Consider the following 17,297-nt stretch of genomic DNA (forward strand, 5'->3'; position numbering starts at 1 on the left):
TATTGTGTGTTTTCTCTTTATTCTTTTGTATTGTAGAACTTCAGTAAATACATTGTTTTGTTGTTTTTAAAAAAATATGGTATAGTGGTTAGAGTGCCAGACTAGGACCCGGGAGACCAGGGTTCAAATCTCCACTCAGCCATGAAGCTCACTGGGACCTTAGGTTTGAGAGATGTTGCCTGGCTAAACCTATTTTACAGGGATATTAGGAGGATAAAATTGGGAGAATCATGTGTACCATCTTGAGCTCCTTGGAGAAAAGATGGGATATACATGTAGTAACTAGATAAAAAAAGATCAAGCTTTATATCAAAGCAAACAATATAACAGCACTTACTAAAAGCAATGTGCTGCATGTCAAATTTGAATTCAGGATATGGGTCTGTGGTGCATAGTACCCAAGTTATCACCGGCACAAAAATATCTACAGCAATTTTTAAATTTAGGCTATGAAACTTAAGGCCTCCACCCCCCTTCAGGTTGTAGAAACACTGATATGTGACTGAGGTGTTTGCAAATGGGTTATTTACATAGGCGGGCATCCAAAGAGTTATGGTGATCCATGTGAGAGGTTTGCACTAACTCTGTTGAATTTTCACCTTTTCTCCTCCCTGTGAACAGCTATTTTTGTTCATGTATGTCATATCACAAACTGTTTTCAAAACTCCCTTCAGTTTCAAAATTCGTTTTGACTGAAACCCATAACTAGAAGTGAGAGGCACAATGCAATGCAGGCATGGACACTTCTCCAGCCGAACATCTGCTAAACTGGAACACGAGCAGAACACTGATACTCATTTATTGTAACCCTTTTATGAGCATATGAACCTGAACACTACCATAACATACCAAACTGAACATCATAAAAAAAGGGAGGCGCAAGGGCAGAGAGAGGTAGGGGAGCGGGAAGGAGTGGGTGGGGAGTAATAAGGGATTGTACAGTTTTATTGTAGAAAGTGGAGTTCCTCAAGGATCGGTATTGGGACCTGTACTTTTCAACTTGTTCATTAATGACCTAGAATTAGGAGTGAGCAGTGAAGTGGCCAAGTTTGTTCAGGGTTGTTAAAACAAAAAGGGATTGCGAAGAGCTCCAAAAAGACCTCTCCAAACTGAGTGAATGGCGGAAAAATGGCAAATGCAATTCAATATAAACAAGTGTAAAATTATGCATATTGGAGCAAAAAATCTGAATTTCACATATACGCTCATGGGGTCTGAACTGGCGGTGACCGACCAGGAGAGAGACCTCGGGGATGTAGTGGACAGCACGATGAAAATGTCGACCCAGTGTGCGGCAGCTGTGAAAAAGGCAAATTCCATGCTAGGAATAATTAGGAAAGGTATTGACAATAAAACAGCCGATATCATAATGCCGTTGTATAAATCTATGGTGCGGCCGCATTTGGAATACTGTGTACAGTTCTGGTCGCCTCATCTCTAAAAGGATATTCTAGAGTTGGAAAAGGTTCAGAAGAGGGCAACCAGAATGATCAAGGGGATGGAGCGACTCCCTTACGAGGAAAGGTTGCAGCATTTGGGGCTTTTTAGTTTAGAGAAAAGGCGGGTCAGAGGAGACATGATAGAAGTGTATAAAATTATTCATGGTATTGAGAAAGTGGATAGAGAAAAGTTTTTCTCCCTCTCTCATAATACTAGAACTCGTGGACATTCTTCCAAGCTACACAGGAAGTGGATTGGACTGTGAAAGACCAACCCAAATGGTGTTTGCATTTTTACAAATTTGTAGGGCAGTCCAATATCTCAGAGAGGTGTTCAGGTCCCCTGCTCCCCTGGTGCATTCACTATAGTTGCCCAATTTCCCTGCTTTTTAAAGTTTAAAGATAGAAATACCTCTTGGCTATAGGTGTGTTCTTAAACCACAAGGTTTTTTGCCTATTAGTGAATTTCCCTGCTTTTTAATCCAGGAGATAAGAGATGGGATTCTGTCCAAGTGTGCTGAGAATGGATTGATCATTTGCATGCTTATTGAGTTCAGATTTACTCCCCTGCAATCATGCTTAGGATAGATGAAACTGACCACAGGGGATGGAGAGGGGAGGAGAAGGAGGGAGGCGAGGAAATATAGAGGAGAGGACTGGGATGGGAGCTGGCAGGACAGGGAGGAGAGAAGGACAGATTTGATCATTTGCATATTTATTGAGTTCAGTGCGATTTACTCCCGTGCAGTCATGCTTAGGATAGGTAAAAGTGAACAGGGGAGGAGGGAGGGAGGGAGGGCTGGAGTGGGCAGGGGAGGAAAAAGAAGGAAGAGGGGAGGGGAGGAGGAAGGTAGAGGAAAGGGGAAGGAGGGAAAAAGCAGGTCTGATCATTTGCATGCTTATTGAGTTCAATGGGATTTACTCCTATGCAATCATGGTTAGGATAGGAAAAACTGACCATGGGGGAGGAGGAGGGGGCAGGGGAAGGAGCGTATTGGAGGGAGGCAAATGAAGGGGGAGGGGAGGTTTGATCATTTGCATTCTTATAGAGTTCAATGGTGTTTACTTCCATGCAATCATGCTTAAGATAGGTAAAACTGACCATGGGGAGGAGGAAGGGGAGGGAAGGGGCAAGAAGGAGAGGATAGGAGGGAGAAGGGAGGGTGGGTTTGATCATTTGCATACTTTTTGAGTTCAGTGGGATTTATTTCTGTGCAATCATGTTTGAAAATGGAAATGGACTGCCTTCAAGTCGATCCTGACTTATGCTGACCCTATGAATAGGGATTTCATGGTAAACGGTATTCAGAGATGGTTTTACCATTGCCTTCCTCTGAGGCTGAGAGGCAGTGACTGGCCCAAGGCCACCCAGTGAGCTTCATGGGTGTGTGGGGATTCGAACCCTGGTCTCCCAGGTCATAGTCCGACACTGACCTGGGGGCAGGGCAGGGAGGGGAGGGGGAGGAGATTGGATGGGTGGCTACTGGGCAGAAGGGAAGCCCTTTTCATTTATTTATTTATTTGATTTATATTCCGCCGTTCCTCCCAGCAGTAGCCCAGGGCGGCAAACAGAAACACTAAAAACACTTTAAAATATCATAAAAAGACCTTAAAATACATTAAAACAAAACGTTAAAAACATTTTTAAAAAAGCTTTAAAAACATCTTTTTTTTTTTTTGAAAAAAAGGCTTAAAAACATATTAAAGAAAACATATTAAAAGCAATTCTAACACAGACGCAGACTGGGATAGGTCTCAATTTAAAGGGCTTTTTGAAAGAGGAAAAGTCTTCAAAAGGCGCCAAAAAGATAGCAGAGATAGCAAAAGGAAAACATTGTGAACAGTATCATTGCTTTTCAGCATTTCCCCCACCTTTTTATTCTACAGCAGGCACATGTAGCCTCCCACCCAAATTTAAACCAAAGCTGTCCCTGGCCACATCCACAGCAGGCCTTTATTTCACTTTGGACAGTCATGGCTTCTCACAAAGTATCCTGGGAAGTGTAGTTAGTGAAGAGTGCTGAGAGTTGTTAGGAGATGCCCTGTTCCCCTCACAGACTTCAATCAGAGTGGCTGACAGTTAAACCAGTCTGGCCACTGGAGCTCTGTGAGTGGAATAGCAGTTTCCTCTCAGCACCCTTAACAAACTACACTTCCCAGGATTCTCTGAGGGAAGCCATGACTGTCTCAAGTAAAATCAAAGTCTGGTGTGGATGTGGCCCCGATTAGCCAAGCCCAGCAGCTGTGAGGTTTTTAGAACACTGACAGTTGGTTCTTACTGGGCATGCCCGGGCTTATCATAGAGTCCCAGCCAAAATGTATTAAATTAATTAAAAATTAGCCAGGCATTTTTAAACTTTTAAACTGCAGAAGATGAAGGTCAGAGTATGGGGCAAGGTCAGTATTAGGATTACAGGTACTCTGTGAACATGGCTGATTTTTAATTAATTTCAACAGATTATGAGAACTCTTAGAGAAAAAAGTCCAAAAGGGCTCTGGGTTTTCTCTTTTTAGATTTTGAACTCTCGATTCTCTCTGACTGTTTTGTGTATCACCATGAAAATTGAGAGTGTTGTTAAGCAAGCGTTTCTGAGTTCAGGACTATAAGTTTTGTGAAGTTTTATTTTGAAATGAGCTTATGGGAAGCATCAGAACAGCATGGTGGGTATTTTCAATTTAACATTGTGGAATGTGAAAACTCCACGCTGGCTATAGTATACAGGGGCCCAAAATGGTGATATGATTGGGTCAGTGACGTCTGAGAGCAATTGCACCAATACTTTGAGTTGTCCCCTCATTCCAAACGGAGACCAGGACTTTGGCTAAATTTGCAGGAAAAACCCCAAGAGACAATTTGGATTCATCGGCCTCCTAGAGCAGACCATAATAACCAGTCCTCCACCCCTGCGGAGATCACAGGTAGCTTTAAGGTCAAAACTGATTATGTTGTGATCTGTTCCCACCAAAGGAAATATTTCTGGCTCCACTACCCACAGATCATTTCCCCCCCAAGTATGTATAGAAAACCATATCCTAAGTATGTCTTGCCATTTGAGATAGGGCTGATACTGAGACATGTTCATGGTTGACAGTGGTTGCCATGAAATCCTGAGTCACTTTTGACAATGTGACCTTGGCATTAATATTGAAGTCCCCCAGGGCTAAAAACTTTTTGTTCCTCAACACAATGCTTAAGACAACCTTATTCTGTCATGAGGACACAACACCACTTCTAGACATACAAAGATTACCATCTGTGGAATTGGGTACTTGACCAGAGAGGCAGTGCTCCTGTACACAAAAGCCAATCCTCCTCTTCATCCCTGTATGGTGGAGGGCCACCACATGGTGCTGAACCTCGTAAACTGATTTAGATGTTTAAGCTTCCTCCCCATTGCCTTTGTGCAACCAAATTTCTGTAATATAAGCCAGGTCAGTATGATTATGCATTAAGTAGGTTGGAAATGAAAGCCGGCTGACCAGACATTCAGTAACAGCTGACTCAATATTCAGTAACAGACTTAAAGGGAGTGCAGACATACCCCCAAACCTATTGAGGCTGGGAAGAGGGTTGGAAGGAGAGCGCACAAAGTTGTCTTGACCACGCTCTCTTTTTTAACCAGCACCACCTCCCATTGTCATAGCACCCTCTGCCACGCATTACGGATTGTGGCCCCATGATCTTCCCCTTCTTCTCCACATACAGGCTACAACTATGTTGACTTGATCAACCCAGTTTACATTGGCAACAAACCACTCAGATCCACCATCAGCCACAATACACACTGCCAGTTAACAGGGTCCTAGAGACCCTTCTTCACTACCCATCAAATCCCCAAAAAGCTAAAGATTCTGGAGCCTACAGTGGTAGTCTTCTTCTGGTGGCTCCCCTTGCACTGGCCCCATTTAAATGGTCCAGAAGGAGAGGTCCAAGGCCAGTGCACTGTCATTGGTCTACGCTTTCTGTGCTGATCCCAGTGCTGGTCTTAGCTGCTCTAAGGAGGCACATGTGAACACAATTACCTCCTCTGGTATCAGGGCCAGTTCCGGGTTTCTGGGGACCCTCTGGCACAGAGTATCAGTGGTTCCTTGTTCCCTCCCTTCCCCCTTAAACCACATTCCTCTTTCCTTGTGGCCCCACACCTTTCAAAGAAAACAAATCTTCACCAATATTGTAACCCCCTCTTGTAAAATAAAATTTAAAATTTTGATTTATTTTAATTTGTTGGGGTAAATTTATCCATTTTCTGGCCTCAGCTCCTAAGAATTTATTCTGATTTACCATGTTAATGATAGGTAGACTATATGAATAATATCACAGCCTGGGATCTTCCACATAGTGTACTGGAAAATAATTCTCATTTTTCGCTGTTTCCGTTGACTTCTCTATAATGTTTTCTCAGGCAAAAAAGTGTGTGTAGGGGGGGCTGAATCCACCCCTCTTCTGTCATTTGCAAAGATCTTTGAGTAAAACACTTCAAATAAACATTTCAATTCTCCACCAGGATTTTCCTCTCACATAGAAAGCTACCTTATATTGAGTCAGACCATTGGTCCATCTAGCCCAATACTGTCCACACTGACTGACAGCAGCTGTCCAGAGTTTCAGGCAGGAGTCTCTCCCAGGAGATCCCTTGGGTTCACTCCTTGATGGAGCCTCTCCTACCTGGAGATGCCATTGGGGACTGAACTTAAGGGACCTTCTGCATGCAAGGCAGATGCTGCAATGGTCCTTTCCCTGCACTCACAATTTACTCAACTGTGCTGAGATATTAGGAGGCATTCTAGAATTAATCTTGGAACCCCTTATTGCCCATGGCACTGTTGTATCAGAGCACCAGGGCAAGCTAAGGACAGAACAGTAGATGGAAGGCTGCCCTCTTAAACAAATACTATTTAAAAAAAGGTAATGTTCCATTTCTCACAAAAAAGACATTCACAATAATTCAGCTACAATTTACCTATATGTTAAGATGTGTGTATAGTGTACAAAAAATGACACTGAAGAATACCTCCACTTCACAGGGCTTATATGCAGAGAAAATAAAACCTTCAGATACTGTAGACCCATATAAACGCAGATGCAACACAATATTCCAGCATGCCTCAGTCCATCAGAAACCCTCATAAAAATGTCTAATAAGAGTAATCACCTTTGACATGTAGTGCAGAATAAACACACAGTGCTGGTGGAGATTTAATGCTATTGGTACTACTAATACAGCACTTTGTATAAAGGACTGAAAAAGGGGCCTTTCTAGGGACAAAGTATTAGTCTCTGACATCAGGCATTACGAATGTACAGTAGGGCCCTGCTTTACGGTGCTTCGCTTTAAGGCGCTTTGCTTATGCGGCCGTCTCAATTAGATGCAATTAGACTAAAGCCCCATTCATACGGCGCTTGTTCCGCTTTTACAGCGGTTTCCAGGCATCGCGCGCCATTCTATTTAATGAGTTCCGCGTTACAGCTGTTTTTGCTTTACAGCGGGGGTCTGGAATGTAACCCGCCGTATGAGTGGGGCCCTACTGGACAAGTTTCCAAGTTAAAGAGACAGATGATGACAAGGACCTCCTTGGAGGCTGGCCATTATCAAAAGTGCTATGGACTTTGAAGAAGCACGAGTACAGGGCAAAAGGGACAAACAAGCTAAGCGGAAGGCACGTCAAGCAAATCCTCATCGTGACCATCTTCCATCTGGAAACCTATGTCCTCAGTGTGGGAGGCTGTGTGGATCCAGTATTGCATCCACACTCACTTACGGACCCACCATTAAAGACCTTATCTTGGGAAGACAATCTTACTCTTCCACGAGTGATCGCCAATGATGAATGATGAGGACCTCCTGCCAGACCTGGTTTCAAATCCATGCTCAGCCATGAAGCTCACTGGGTGACCTTGGACCAGTAACTGTGTATCAGTCCAACCTATCTCATAGGGGTGTTGAGAGGATAAAATAGGGAGGGGAAGAACCATCTTTGAGCTCGTTATATAAATGAAAATAATAGTAAGAGCTTCCCAGCTACAACTGGGGTAGTGGGGAAGCGAGGGGGGGGAGGAAGAGGGGGAATTCATATACAAAAGCCCCAGTCCAGACCTGAACAAGGGAAGCTTGCCTGTAAAAGGAGAGGAAATATCTTAACATGCATGCACACACGCGCACACAGACAGCCACTATCGGATCAGTGAGGTGAAGGGAATAAGGGGGTGGGGAGGCAATAATTATTATGTAACTGAAGCTGCAATCCAATGTACACTTACCTGGAAGTAAGTCCCGTTGAATCCAATGGAGCTTATTTCTGAGTAGACATTATTGAATTGCAGCCTAAGAAAACCACCTTCCTTCTGAACTCCGCATCTCACTCTTAGGCTACAATCCAATACACACTTACCTGGTAGTAAGCCCCATTGAACCCATTGGAGCTTACTTCTGAGTAGATATTTATTGGATTGCACCCTTAGGCAGCAATTCTAAACACATTTACCTGGGAGGACGCCCTTCTGAATTCAACAGGGATCAGTTCTAAATAGACATTAGAATAGAGATGATTTTTCAGTGGCTTCCTCCCCTCAGCATTGTCTCACTTCTGCTGCTTCAGGCCAGTAAGCTCCAACCCTCCTCCCGTGCCTGAAACTCAGGACAGACCGGGCAGCTTCTTAGCAACTGGCCTGCCACTTATCTTTGCACAGCAGCGGCACAACTGAGCAGGACAAACTTTGTTGCTGTGGCGCTGCCTGCTGCTGGCCTGCGCTTATCCCGGGAGGGCCCCCTGGGGCCCTGTATGAGATCCTGTGGCTTTGGGCCAGTGCCCAACCTCGCCGAATTATTGTAGCTAACGAGCTTAGCAGGATGAAGTTTCATCTGTGGATGCAGCAGTTTCACCTCTGAGGCTTTAATGTATATTTTGTTGAATAGTTCTGTAAGCTTGGGTTTATAGGTCACTTTATAGTGGTGAGTGGGCTTGTGTGTGCCACTGAACCCTATGAGCGATGCTGTTGGGAGTCATGTACTCCCAGCAGGGTCACCCATGGCGGTAAGATGAAGGGAGAGGAACCAAAGAACGATCCAAGAACGTCCTCAATGGCAGAACAGGCGGAGGATAACAATGTCTATATTCACTGATAGGCAAAAAACCTTGCCATTTAAGAACATACCTATAGCCAAGAGGTATTTCTATCAAACTTTATAAAGCAGGGAAATTGTGCAGCTATAGTGAATGCACCAGGGGCTTGGAAGTAGCTTGGAAGAATTTGGTAACATGTGCCTCTGAGCATATGGGGAGTGGTGGCAACACCTGCAACCAGCCCAAATAATAGAAACAAGACATGTGCTGTGCTGATCTTGTTTTAGTAGGGAGGAAGCAACAATATTAAGACAGTTGATATAGTTCAGATGGTCACTTTGAATATGTCTGATTTCCTTTCCAATTTTAGTGAAGTTTCCTATAGGAAATCATTTTCTTTTGTTTCTATTTCTGTGAATATGTGAAGTACAGGAACACTTTGCAAAATTTACACTAAAAAACTCCAAACATAATTGTGTAATTATTTATTTATTTATTACATTTGTATACCACCCCATAGCCAAAGCTGTGGGTGGTTTACAACAAATAATGGCACTGACTTCTGCAGAATAGTCTCCAGTGGACCTCAGGAGTGTCTCAGTTTGCACAAGATAAAACAGTGGGAGGTGAAATATATTCTAACAAAATTCTAGGTGTGCTCTGTTTTTAATTGACCTTGCCCACCTTGCTTTAAATGAAGTGGTTTAAACATAGGAGGCTGAAAACATGCATCTTGGGCAGGCTAAGGTTGTTTTTTCCAATACCTACATTCATTGCTTAAGTACTAACATATTGTAATCAGTATCATTTTACATCAAACTGCAGTTTCAGATTCAACTGTTAATGCACCCAAAATAGAAACAGAACATAACCTGCAATTTGAAACACAAAAGGCTGCCTTCCCCATCATATGACATTGACTAATAAAAAGGCTTTGAAATTATTAAAAATAAATTTGACACAGATTTCTAGGATGAATAATGAGGGAAATAAACTTTTCTAGTTTAGATTCTCTGTAGAAACATTAGTAACACAGGAAAGAAGCAAAGTAAGAGCACCAACAAACCTACAAAAATATAATTCTCTATCTTTGGAGATAGCAGGTGTTGTCACCACTCACCATATGCTCAGAGGCACATGTTACCAAATTCTTCCAAGCTACACAGGAAGTGGATTGGACTGTGAAAGACCAACCCAAATGGTGTTTGCATTTTTACAAATTTGTAGGGCAGTACAATATCTCAGAGAGGTGTTCAGGTCTCCTGCTCCCCTGGTGCATTCACTATAGCTGCCCAATTTCCCTGCTTTTTAAAGTTTGATAGAAATGGCTATAGGTGTGTTCTTAAACCACAAGGTTTTTTGCCTATTAGTGAATTTCCCTGCTTTTTAATCCAGGAGGTAAGAAATGGGATCCTGTGCAAGTTTGCTGAGAGTGGATTGATCATTTGCATGCTTATTGAGTTCAGTGGGATTTACTCCCCTGTAATCATGCTTAGGATAGGTGAGACTGACCACAGGGGATGGGGAGGGGGGGAGGAGAAGGAAGGAGGCGAGGAAATGTAGAGGGGAGGACTGGGATGGGAGCAGGCAGGAGGGGGAGGGGAGGAGGACATGTTTGATCATTTGCATGTTTATTGAATTCAGTGCAATTTACTCCTGTGCAGTCATGCTTAGGATACGTAAAACTGACTGTCTCAAGTAAAATCAAAGTCTGGTGTGGGTGTGGCCCCCTGATTAGGCAAGCCCAGCAGCTGTGAGTCTGGCTTTTAGAACTCTGACAGTTGGTTCTTACTGAGCATCCCCAATGTTATCATAGGGTTCCAGCCAAAATGTATTAAATTAATTAAAAATTAGCCAGGCATTTTTTAAACTTTTATACTGCAGAAGATGAAGGTCAGAGTATGGGGCAAGGTTCAGGACTATACATTTTATAAGGTTTTGTTTTGAAATGAGCTTATGGGAAGTACCAGAATGGCATGGGGGTATTTTCAATTTAACATTGCAGAATGTGAAAAATCCCCACTGGCTATAGTATACAGCCACTCTCATGGCTGTATAATTACAACTGCTTTGAAGGCGGATGAAGATGCAACAGATAAAAGACTTCCAATTGTCCTGGTATCCATGCCATTGGATCCAAGCCTTTTTCTGTCAAGATTGTGTGTTGATCGTTGTGCGCCTGTCTCCCCACATAAAACAAATTCATGCACATTCGTGACAATGACATGAAATCCAAAAAGATTGAAAAGAGGAATTGTTTTGCAAATACAACAGTTAGTTAAGATTGGATCAACCTTGCGCTAGATTTAACTGTCCAGAATTATTTCAGAAGTAGCTGAAAATCCATTTAATAGATTATTGATTAAAGAGAGAAGTATAGCTAATTTTCAGTTAGAGGATTACTGCCATAATTATAAAAGACGTTTTGTTTTTAAGATGTTTTTAGTGTTTTGTCCCTTGTTTGCCACCCTGGGCTTCTAATGGGAAGGAAGGGCGGGATAGAAATTTAATTCATCATCATCATAGGAAGTATTAGATACTTTCCATGATTTTTTCATGACTTTTTGTTTTTTGCAAGGGGGGAATGGATGTATGATTCCTGTTTAGATTTGTCTCATTCTCTCTTGTTCGCAAGTTCCTCTTGTTTTTGAAGAAAGGAAAGAGATTTGACAGAAAATATCAGTTGCCAGTGTTAATCTTCATGACATATTTGCTCTTGTTGATGGTTCTTTCTGTGAGGTAGTGAGAGGCATCAGTATTAACTACTCTGTAATGTGTGTCTCAAGTAATGAGAGAGAGGTTTCCTCCTTCCCCATCCATATTGAAACCTCTCTCCATGGAATATCAACATTTTAAATGCCAGATACTTCACTTTTGTATCTATTGCTTCACATATCTTATTTAGCATTGGTGAGCATTACATCCATCAGGCAATGAAGTAGCTGCACTATACTGTGTTCTTAATAAAAGATAAAGTATTAAACCAGCATTGGTGCTGTTCAGGGTTTGTGTGTAGTGTTTTTGTTAAGAACAAATAAGTTATAAAACATCACATAACAACTTCAGTGTGTATATAAATCAGTTTTTTATGTTCTTCTTGGCATGTCTCTTTCAATTTAGAAAAATAAAGATCTTTTCTCTTTTAATAGGCACGAAGGAGAAACCAAAAAGCAATGCAGAAGATCTACAGATTAAAAAAGTAAAGAAGAAAAAGAAAAAGAAACATAAAGAGTGTGAAAAAAGGAAGTGTCCAAAAATGTACAGTAAATCTATTCAGACCATCTGCTCGGGATTGCTTTGTGATACTGAGGATGAAGATGCCAAAGGCATAATCGAAAATCATCTTAAGGATTTCAGTGGAAAAAATATGGGTACCAAGAAGGACTCTGAGTACAAGATACCAGAGAACAGAGAGTTTCCATTTGTCTCGTTAAAGGAGCCACGGGTTCAAAATAAACTTAAAAGATTGGACATGTTGGAGTTCAAACAGTTCATTCATATTGAGCACCAGCCTAATGGAGGTGCTTCAGTTATCCATGCCTACAGTAATGAACTCTCCCACTTGTCTCCTGTGGAGATGGAGAAATTTGTGGAAGAATTTGTGGGTCTGGCTTTTAGTGAAAATGAAAACTGTGCAGCTTACTATGTAATGGGAATTGTTCATGGGGCAGCTACTTACTTACCTGACTTTTTAGACTACTTTTCATTTAATTTTCCCAATTCACCAGTGAAAATGGAGATATTGGGAAAGAAAGATATAGAGACAACGACTATGTCAAATTTTCATGCTCAGGTAAGAGTTTTTTTCACTTTCTAAAAATAACTAATTACATACTGCAATTCATTTCTTCTATATAAATGAAGTCTGTTAAGCAGGAGAAGATTGAGTTGACTAAGGAAAATACATTCAAATGCTAGTGTTCAATGCTATCTGAGGAACAGAAGATATTTTCTGTTCTTTATGTTTATATAGTAGTAATTTCCAAACCCTCTAGTTGGACAGCCTAATATACTTTATAAATTAAATAATTAAAGCTCATTTGAGCTCAAAGTACCCACTCACAGAAGAGGCGGTCTGCTGCATATCTGCATAATTTGTTGACTGGGGTGTGGTTCCATTTAGCCTGTAGGTGGAGTGGCAGAAAGTTCTTTTTCAATGGCATTGGCTGTGATGACATCTGGATATTCAGTTAAACTTGGTAAAATGTTGAACTCTTCAATCATATAATATGTGTTAAGATTGTAATCATATGAAAGCTTCCTTGGGAATCAGCCCCATTCGACCCAGAGAGGCTTGTGGCTCAATCTGATACATATTTGAAGCAAGTCAAACTGGAGACAATTTATTTAGCTTTATTCTTATATTCTGCTCCGCTCTTAAAAGTACTAGCATATTTCCACTTTATTTCTCTAATGTGGATTGGTGGTGTTAAAATACCATAGTCTGATCCTAAACTCTCAATGTTGAACTTTGTAAACTTCAGGAAATGGAAGCTTTCCAGAAACAAGCTTTTCAACTCTTTCACAGGTGGTTGTATTTTGTGTGCATTTCCAAAGGGTCATCAGCCTGGAGTAGACGACAAAGGCCTGGTTCATGTCATGGTAATAAACTATGGTTTACTCAGAACGAGCAGTGTGCTAATATTCACTACTCAGTTCTGCCCATGCTGCTGCTTCCTTTGATGAGCCAAGAAGAGAGTGTTGACTTACTTTTACAAGTGAACAAATCCTCATAGTTTGTTTCTCTCTAAACTACAAGCAAAAAAACAAGGTTTGTTTTTGGCTTATCAGTAACGGTTTATTTTGGGAGAATAAGCAACAAGTGCTGGGTTAGCACATAGTGCTGAATTAGCAAATAATGCTAAGCCAGTGCTGCATTTTCCCCCTCTCAGCAGTTGGCATAAACTACATATTACGGTTTCACAGTAAGCCATGGTTTGTTCCTGACTATTGCTTGGCATTATGTGCTAATGGGACTAATCAAAAGAGATAAGGGCTTGTTTTTTCTTTATATTCAGACAAGTTTTTGGATGAAGATTTCATTCTCTTTGAATTGCTTAACAACAATTTAGATCTCTTCCAAATACTGTAAATCAAACAGGATTGATTGGTAGAAGCTGCAGTGTTAATGTAATAAAACTATATTCAAGCAAGGTGTCAGATACATCAGTCTGATATCCTTGCCAAGTTATATGTAAAGTATCTGTTAACCAGTCTTGAACAGGCTACCTGTAGTAATACCTTTCCTGATATATAACAGGTTTACAAAAGAATAGGCCACAATTAATTTGTTTTGTATTGTATCACTTACTGAAAAATGAAATGGACTGCCTTCAAGTCGATCCTGACTTATGGCGACCCTATGATATAGGGTTTTCATGGTAAGCAGTATTCAGAGGTGGTTTACCATTGCCTCCCTCTGAGGTTAGTCTTCCCCAGCTGGCTAGGGCCTGCTTAGCTTGCCACAGCTGCACAAGCCAGCCCCTTCCTTGTCCGTAGCTGCCAGCTGGGGGGCAACTGGGCTCCTTGAGACTATGCAGCTTGCCCACGGCTGCACAGGTGGCAGGACACATAACCCCTGAGCTACTCACTGTGGGGGTGATCTTTAGCTGGCCCTTGATACCCAGGAGACACAAGCGGGGATTTGAATTCAGAGACTCTGGACTCCCAGCCAGGCTCTCCTCCCCACTGTGCAATACCAGCTGTTGTGTCACTTAATAAGTATTACCTTATTGATAAGTGTGCCCATCATACAGCATTTGTCAATCTCACAGTTGCTCTTGATTCATACTTGGGCAAAACTCTGTCTCTATAGTGTGTATATATATTTATCTACCACCTTCAGGTTTGGGCTGAACCTACTAGTTAGGTTGTCAACTAACAACCTTATTCTTTACCAGTCCCATTTCTTCTCAGTTTTTATGTAAATGATACGATTGATTTTGGTTTAATTGTAGCATTTAGATTGCTTCACCAGTGTTTGTCTGCCATCTTGGTCTGTAGATAATTTACACATTGCTGAATTATTTAATTGCAGCTTTTATTTATTTGCTTTTTCTTTTTACAGTGGTTTTATGTGTTTAGGAATTTGTTAAGCTTCCTTGAATGCCATTTGGCAAAAAAGTGTTGTTTGGCAAAAATAAATAGCTTCTCAACTTTAAGGGATATCTTTGCTCCTGTTGCTTTATGGAGACTATATGACTTTGCTTTCACATTTGAGGGAAGGATTATTGTGATTCTTTTTGGGTAAATATTGTAAAAGTAAACAAATGGCTATCAGTCATTTAAAAAACAAGGCAATTGGTTCCTGGTAGAAGGTAATAAATACATTGGTGGGTCATATAATGGCTAAAAATAGAACAATTAAGGTGCAGCAGTGTCTGGTTATTCTGTTCAGATATCTGGACAAAATGCTTACATTCTGCAATGTTAGAAGTTGAACCATTGACTCCTGATGTACTATAGACAAAGATGGAGATTGTCTTTGCCCATATTAAGATGCTTTAAGAGTAAAATTTGTCCACAAAACTTATTTGTACCCATGATCTGAGAGCATAGAATTTCATATCATAGGAAGCAGTTCAAAATAAATTGGTGAGATGAATTTTAGGGTTTCCAAGTGTACCCCACTCTCCAGTGTGGAAACAGATATATTGCCCTTCAGGGAATGGTGTATGTTCTGTTGCTTAAAATAGCAGCAGTTAAGAATGGAAGACACACCAAATTATATTTGCTTGACCAGTTAGCAAGTTGTTCTGATGCTATTGATTGGGTTAGATACCATTCGGTGAATGTTAGGGTTCTTTCTCTTCATACAGAGGACAGAAATTCCTTTTTAGAGGGAAGTGATTTTTTGTCAACTTCCCCTTCTCCTGCAGGGAAAAGGAGGAATTATAAAAATGCATTTTCCCCTCCTCTCTGGCATGAGTGAAATGCCACAGAATATGTTTGTATCCAACCCTTCGTATTTACACATACATCATTATTTTTTCTGAAGCATTTTTGCATGGTAGAAACTTGACAGGCATGCTACCGATTTAAGTTTTTGAGCAAACCAAACCTGCTGTACTCCATATTAGAAAATCAGTTGCTTTATTAAAATTCAAACTGATGCTTCTGGATGGATGTTTTAGGAAAAGTCATAGTTGAGCTTCTGCATCTTTAGAAGTAAGGTAGTGGAAGACTTCTCCTATTATGTTTTCCCTGTACATAGACATTTGAGATCACTTCCTAACCCATTGGCTTAGAATCTAGTTGATGAAGCTCACACAATAAGTCTATTAAGATGGAGGAAATTAGAGTTAATGTCATCACTTCTGCAAACGATGTAATTGAACAAACGATTTTCTGATAATATGGTTGTGATTGTCTTATGATTTTGGTCTTACTTTACTGTTGTTTTTTGCAGCCTATTTTTAATTATAACTTGCTTTTTAAATTGACTATTAAGTTTGATGATAAAAAACAAACCTGTTTGTTGTCTGTTGCTGTCAATTTCAAAACTGACAGGATAAATATTAGCAAATACACTTGGCTGTTGCATTGCTTTGTACATTCTTCCATTGATGAAAATTATGTGCATACTTTGCAAACCTATACTCTCACTCTTCCATATGAGGGAAGCCAAGATACATCTCTAGAAACAAGCCTTGGATTGAAAGCATAATGATTCAGTTCTCAGGGTGTGTCTTTGTTACGTACATGTATCCCTTTTTATTGTTTAACTTGAGCTTTTTGATACAAAAAATGTTAGTATTTTCTGAAATTGGAATGCATTCTCCTATGACTAAAATGTCCTGTGTGCTTGATTATATAGATTGATTAGTTGTTTGAACACCAGGCAATAAGAATCCCTGGGGTCCTAAAGAACGGCTGTTTTGCCCTCCCTTTTAGTGCACTCTTCCTGCTTCTGTCTGGGTTTACCTGAGATCAGGTAGTGGCTAGAAATTATTTTCTGCAAATACTACTACATAGTAAGTTTGGTGAATATTAAATAATCCTCCCCTCAAAAGGCAAATGTGAAAACTTTTCAAAGAAGCGTAGCCATGTTTTTTGTTTGCAGGAGCTAAAGACCAGGAAATTCACTCTATAGCTAGCTTACAATACACTGCTATACATGTCTACTCAAAAATTAAGTCTCTTGGTGTTTAATAACGGGTTACTTCCAGGTAAGTGGGTACGGGATGGCAGTCTAGGGTTTGGTTTAGAGTTGGCATTGAGGGGAAAAACTGGATTTTTGTGCCTTTAACAGCAGTATGGTGGGCAGAAAGTGATGAGAGTTAAATGAGGTGATGAGAGTTAAAGTCCGAAGTTTCCATAGGGCATGAGACTGGGGAAAGGCTGTTTTGTTGACATGGACAAGAGAGTGGCCCTAACCTTTTGTCAGGTGGCATAGGATCTCCTGAGGTTGTACAGTGCCAAACCTGCTTTGGTACATTGTGTGATAAAGCCTCACTGTACACATATTGTCCATTCAGAACTCTAAAGAAGCAACACAGGGTACACACAATACTATAATTTTTGAAAAGCCAGTCACCTGCAACCCCTCCTCCCTTACTAATCAAGCCCAGAACAATTGACTGTTTCTTGCTTGTTGTACCTGGGAAGCATCCTCTAGGATCATCCGCTTTGTTTTGTAATGTCTTCAACAGTCAAGTCTAAAACTATCCTAATGCATCAGAGTGCACATTTGCGCACACACACACATACACCATTCCTGAGTTGTGTTCCTTCTCCTCCCCCCGACTTATTTCCTTGAGTCTTTCCTTTTCCAAGCTCATGAACTCCTCACTGGTT

General features: G+C 40.9%; 1 protein-coding gene across 2 annotated transcripts in view; it reads left to right on the forward strand.

The window, feature by feature from the left end:
• The window catches only part of RSBN1L (round spermatid basic protein 1 like), a 74,505-nt gene that overhangs the window by 37,573 nt on the left and 19,635 nt on the right, over positions 1-17,297 (forward strand). For both annotated transcript variants that reach the window (XM_061582136.1, XM_061582135.1), the window contains exon 3: positions 11,651-12,294. In XM_061582136.1, the coding sequence (XP_061438120.1) occupies positions 11,651-12,294 (644 nt within the window). The remainder of the gene's footprint in view (positions 1-11,650; positions 12,295-17,297) is intronic.

The sequence above is a fragment of the Rhineura floridana genome, chromosome 8 (assembly GCF_030035675.1).
Source record: "Rhineura floridana isolate rRhiFlo1 chromosome 8, rRhiFlo1.hap2, whole genome shotgun sequence".
In the NCBI taxonomy this organism is placed as follows: Eukaryota; Metazoa; Chordata; class Lepidosauria; order Squamata; family Rhineuridae; genus Rhineura; species Rhineura floridana.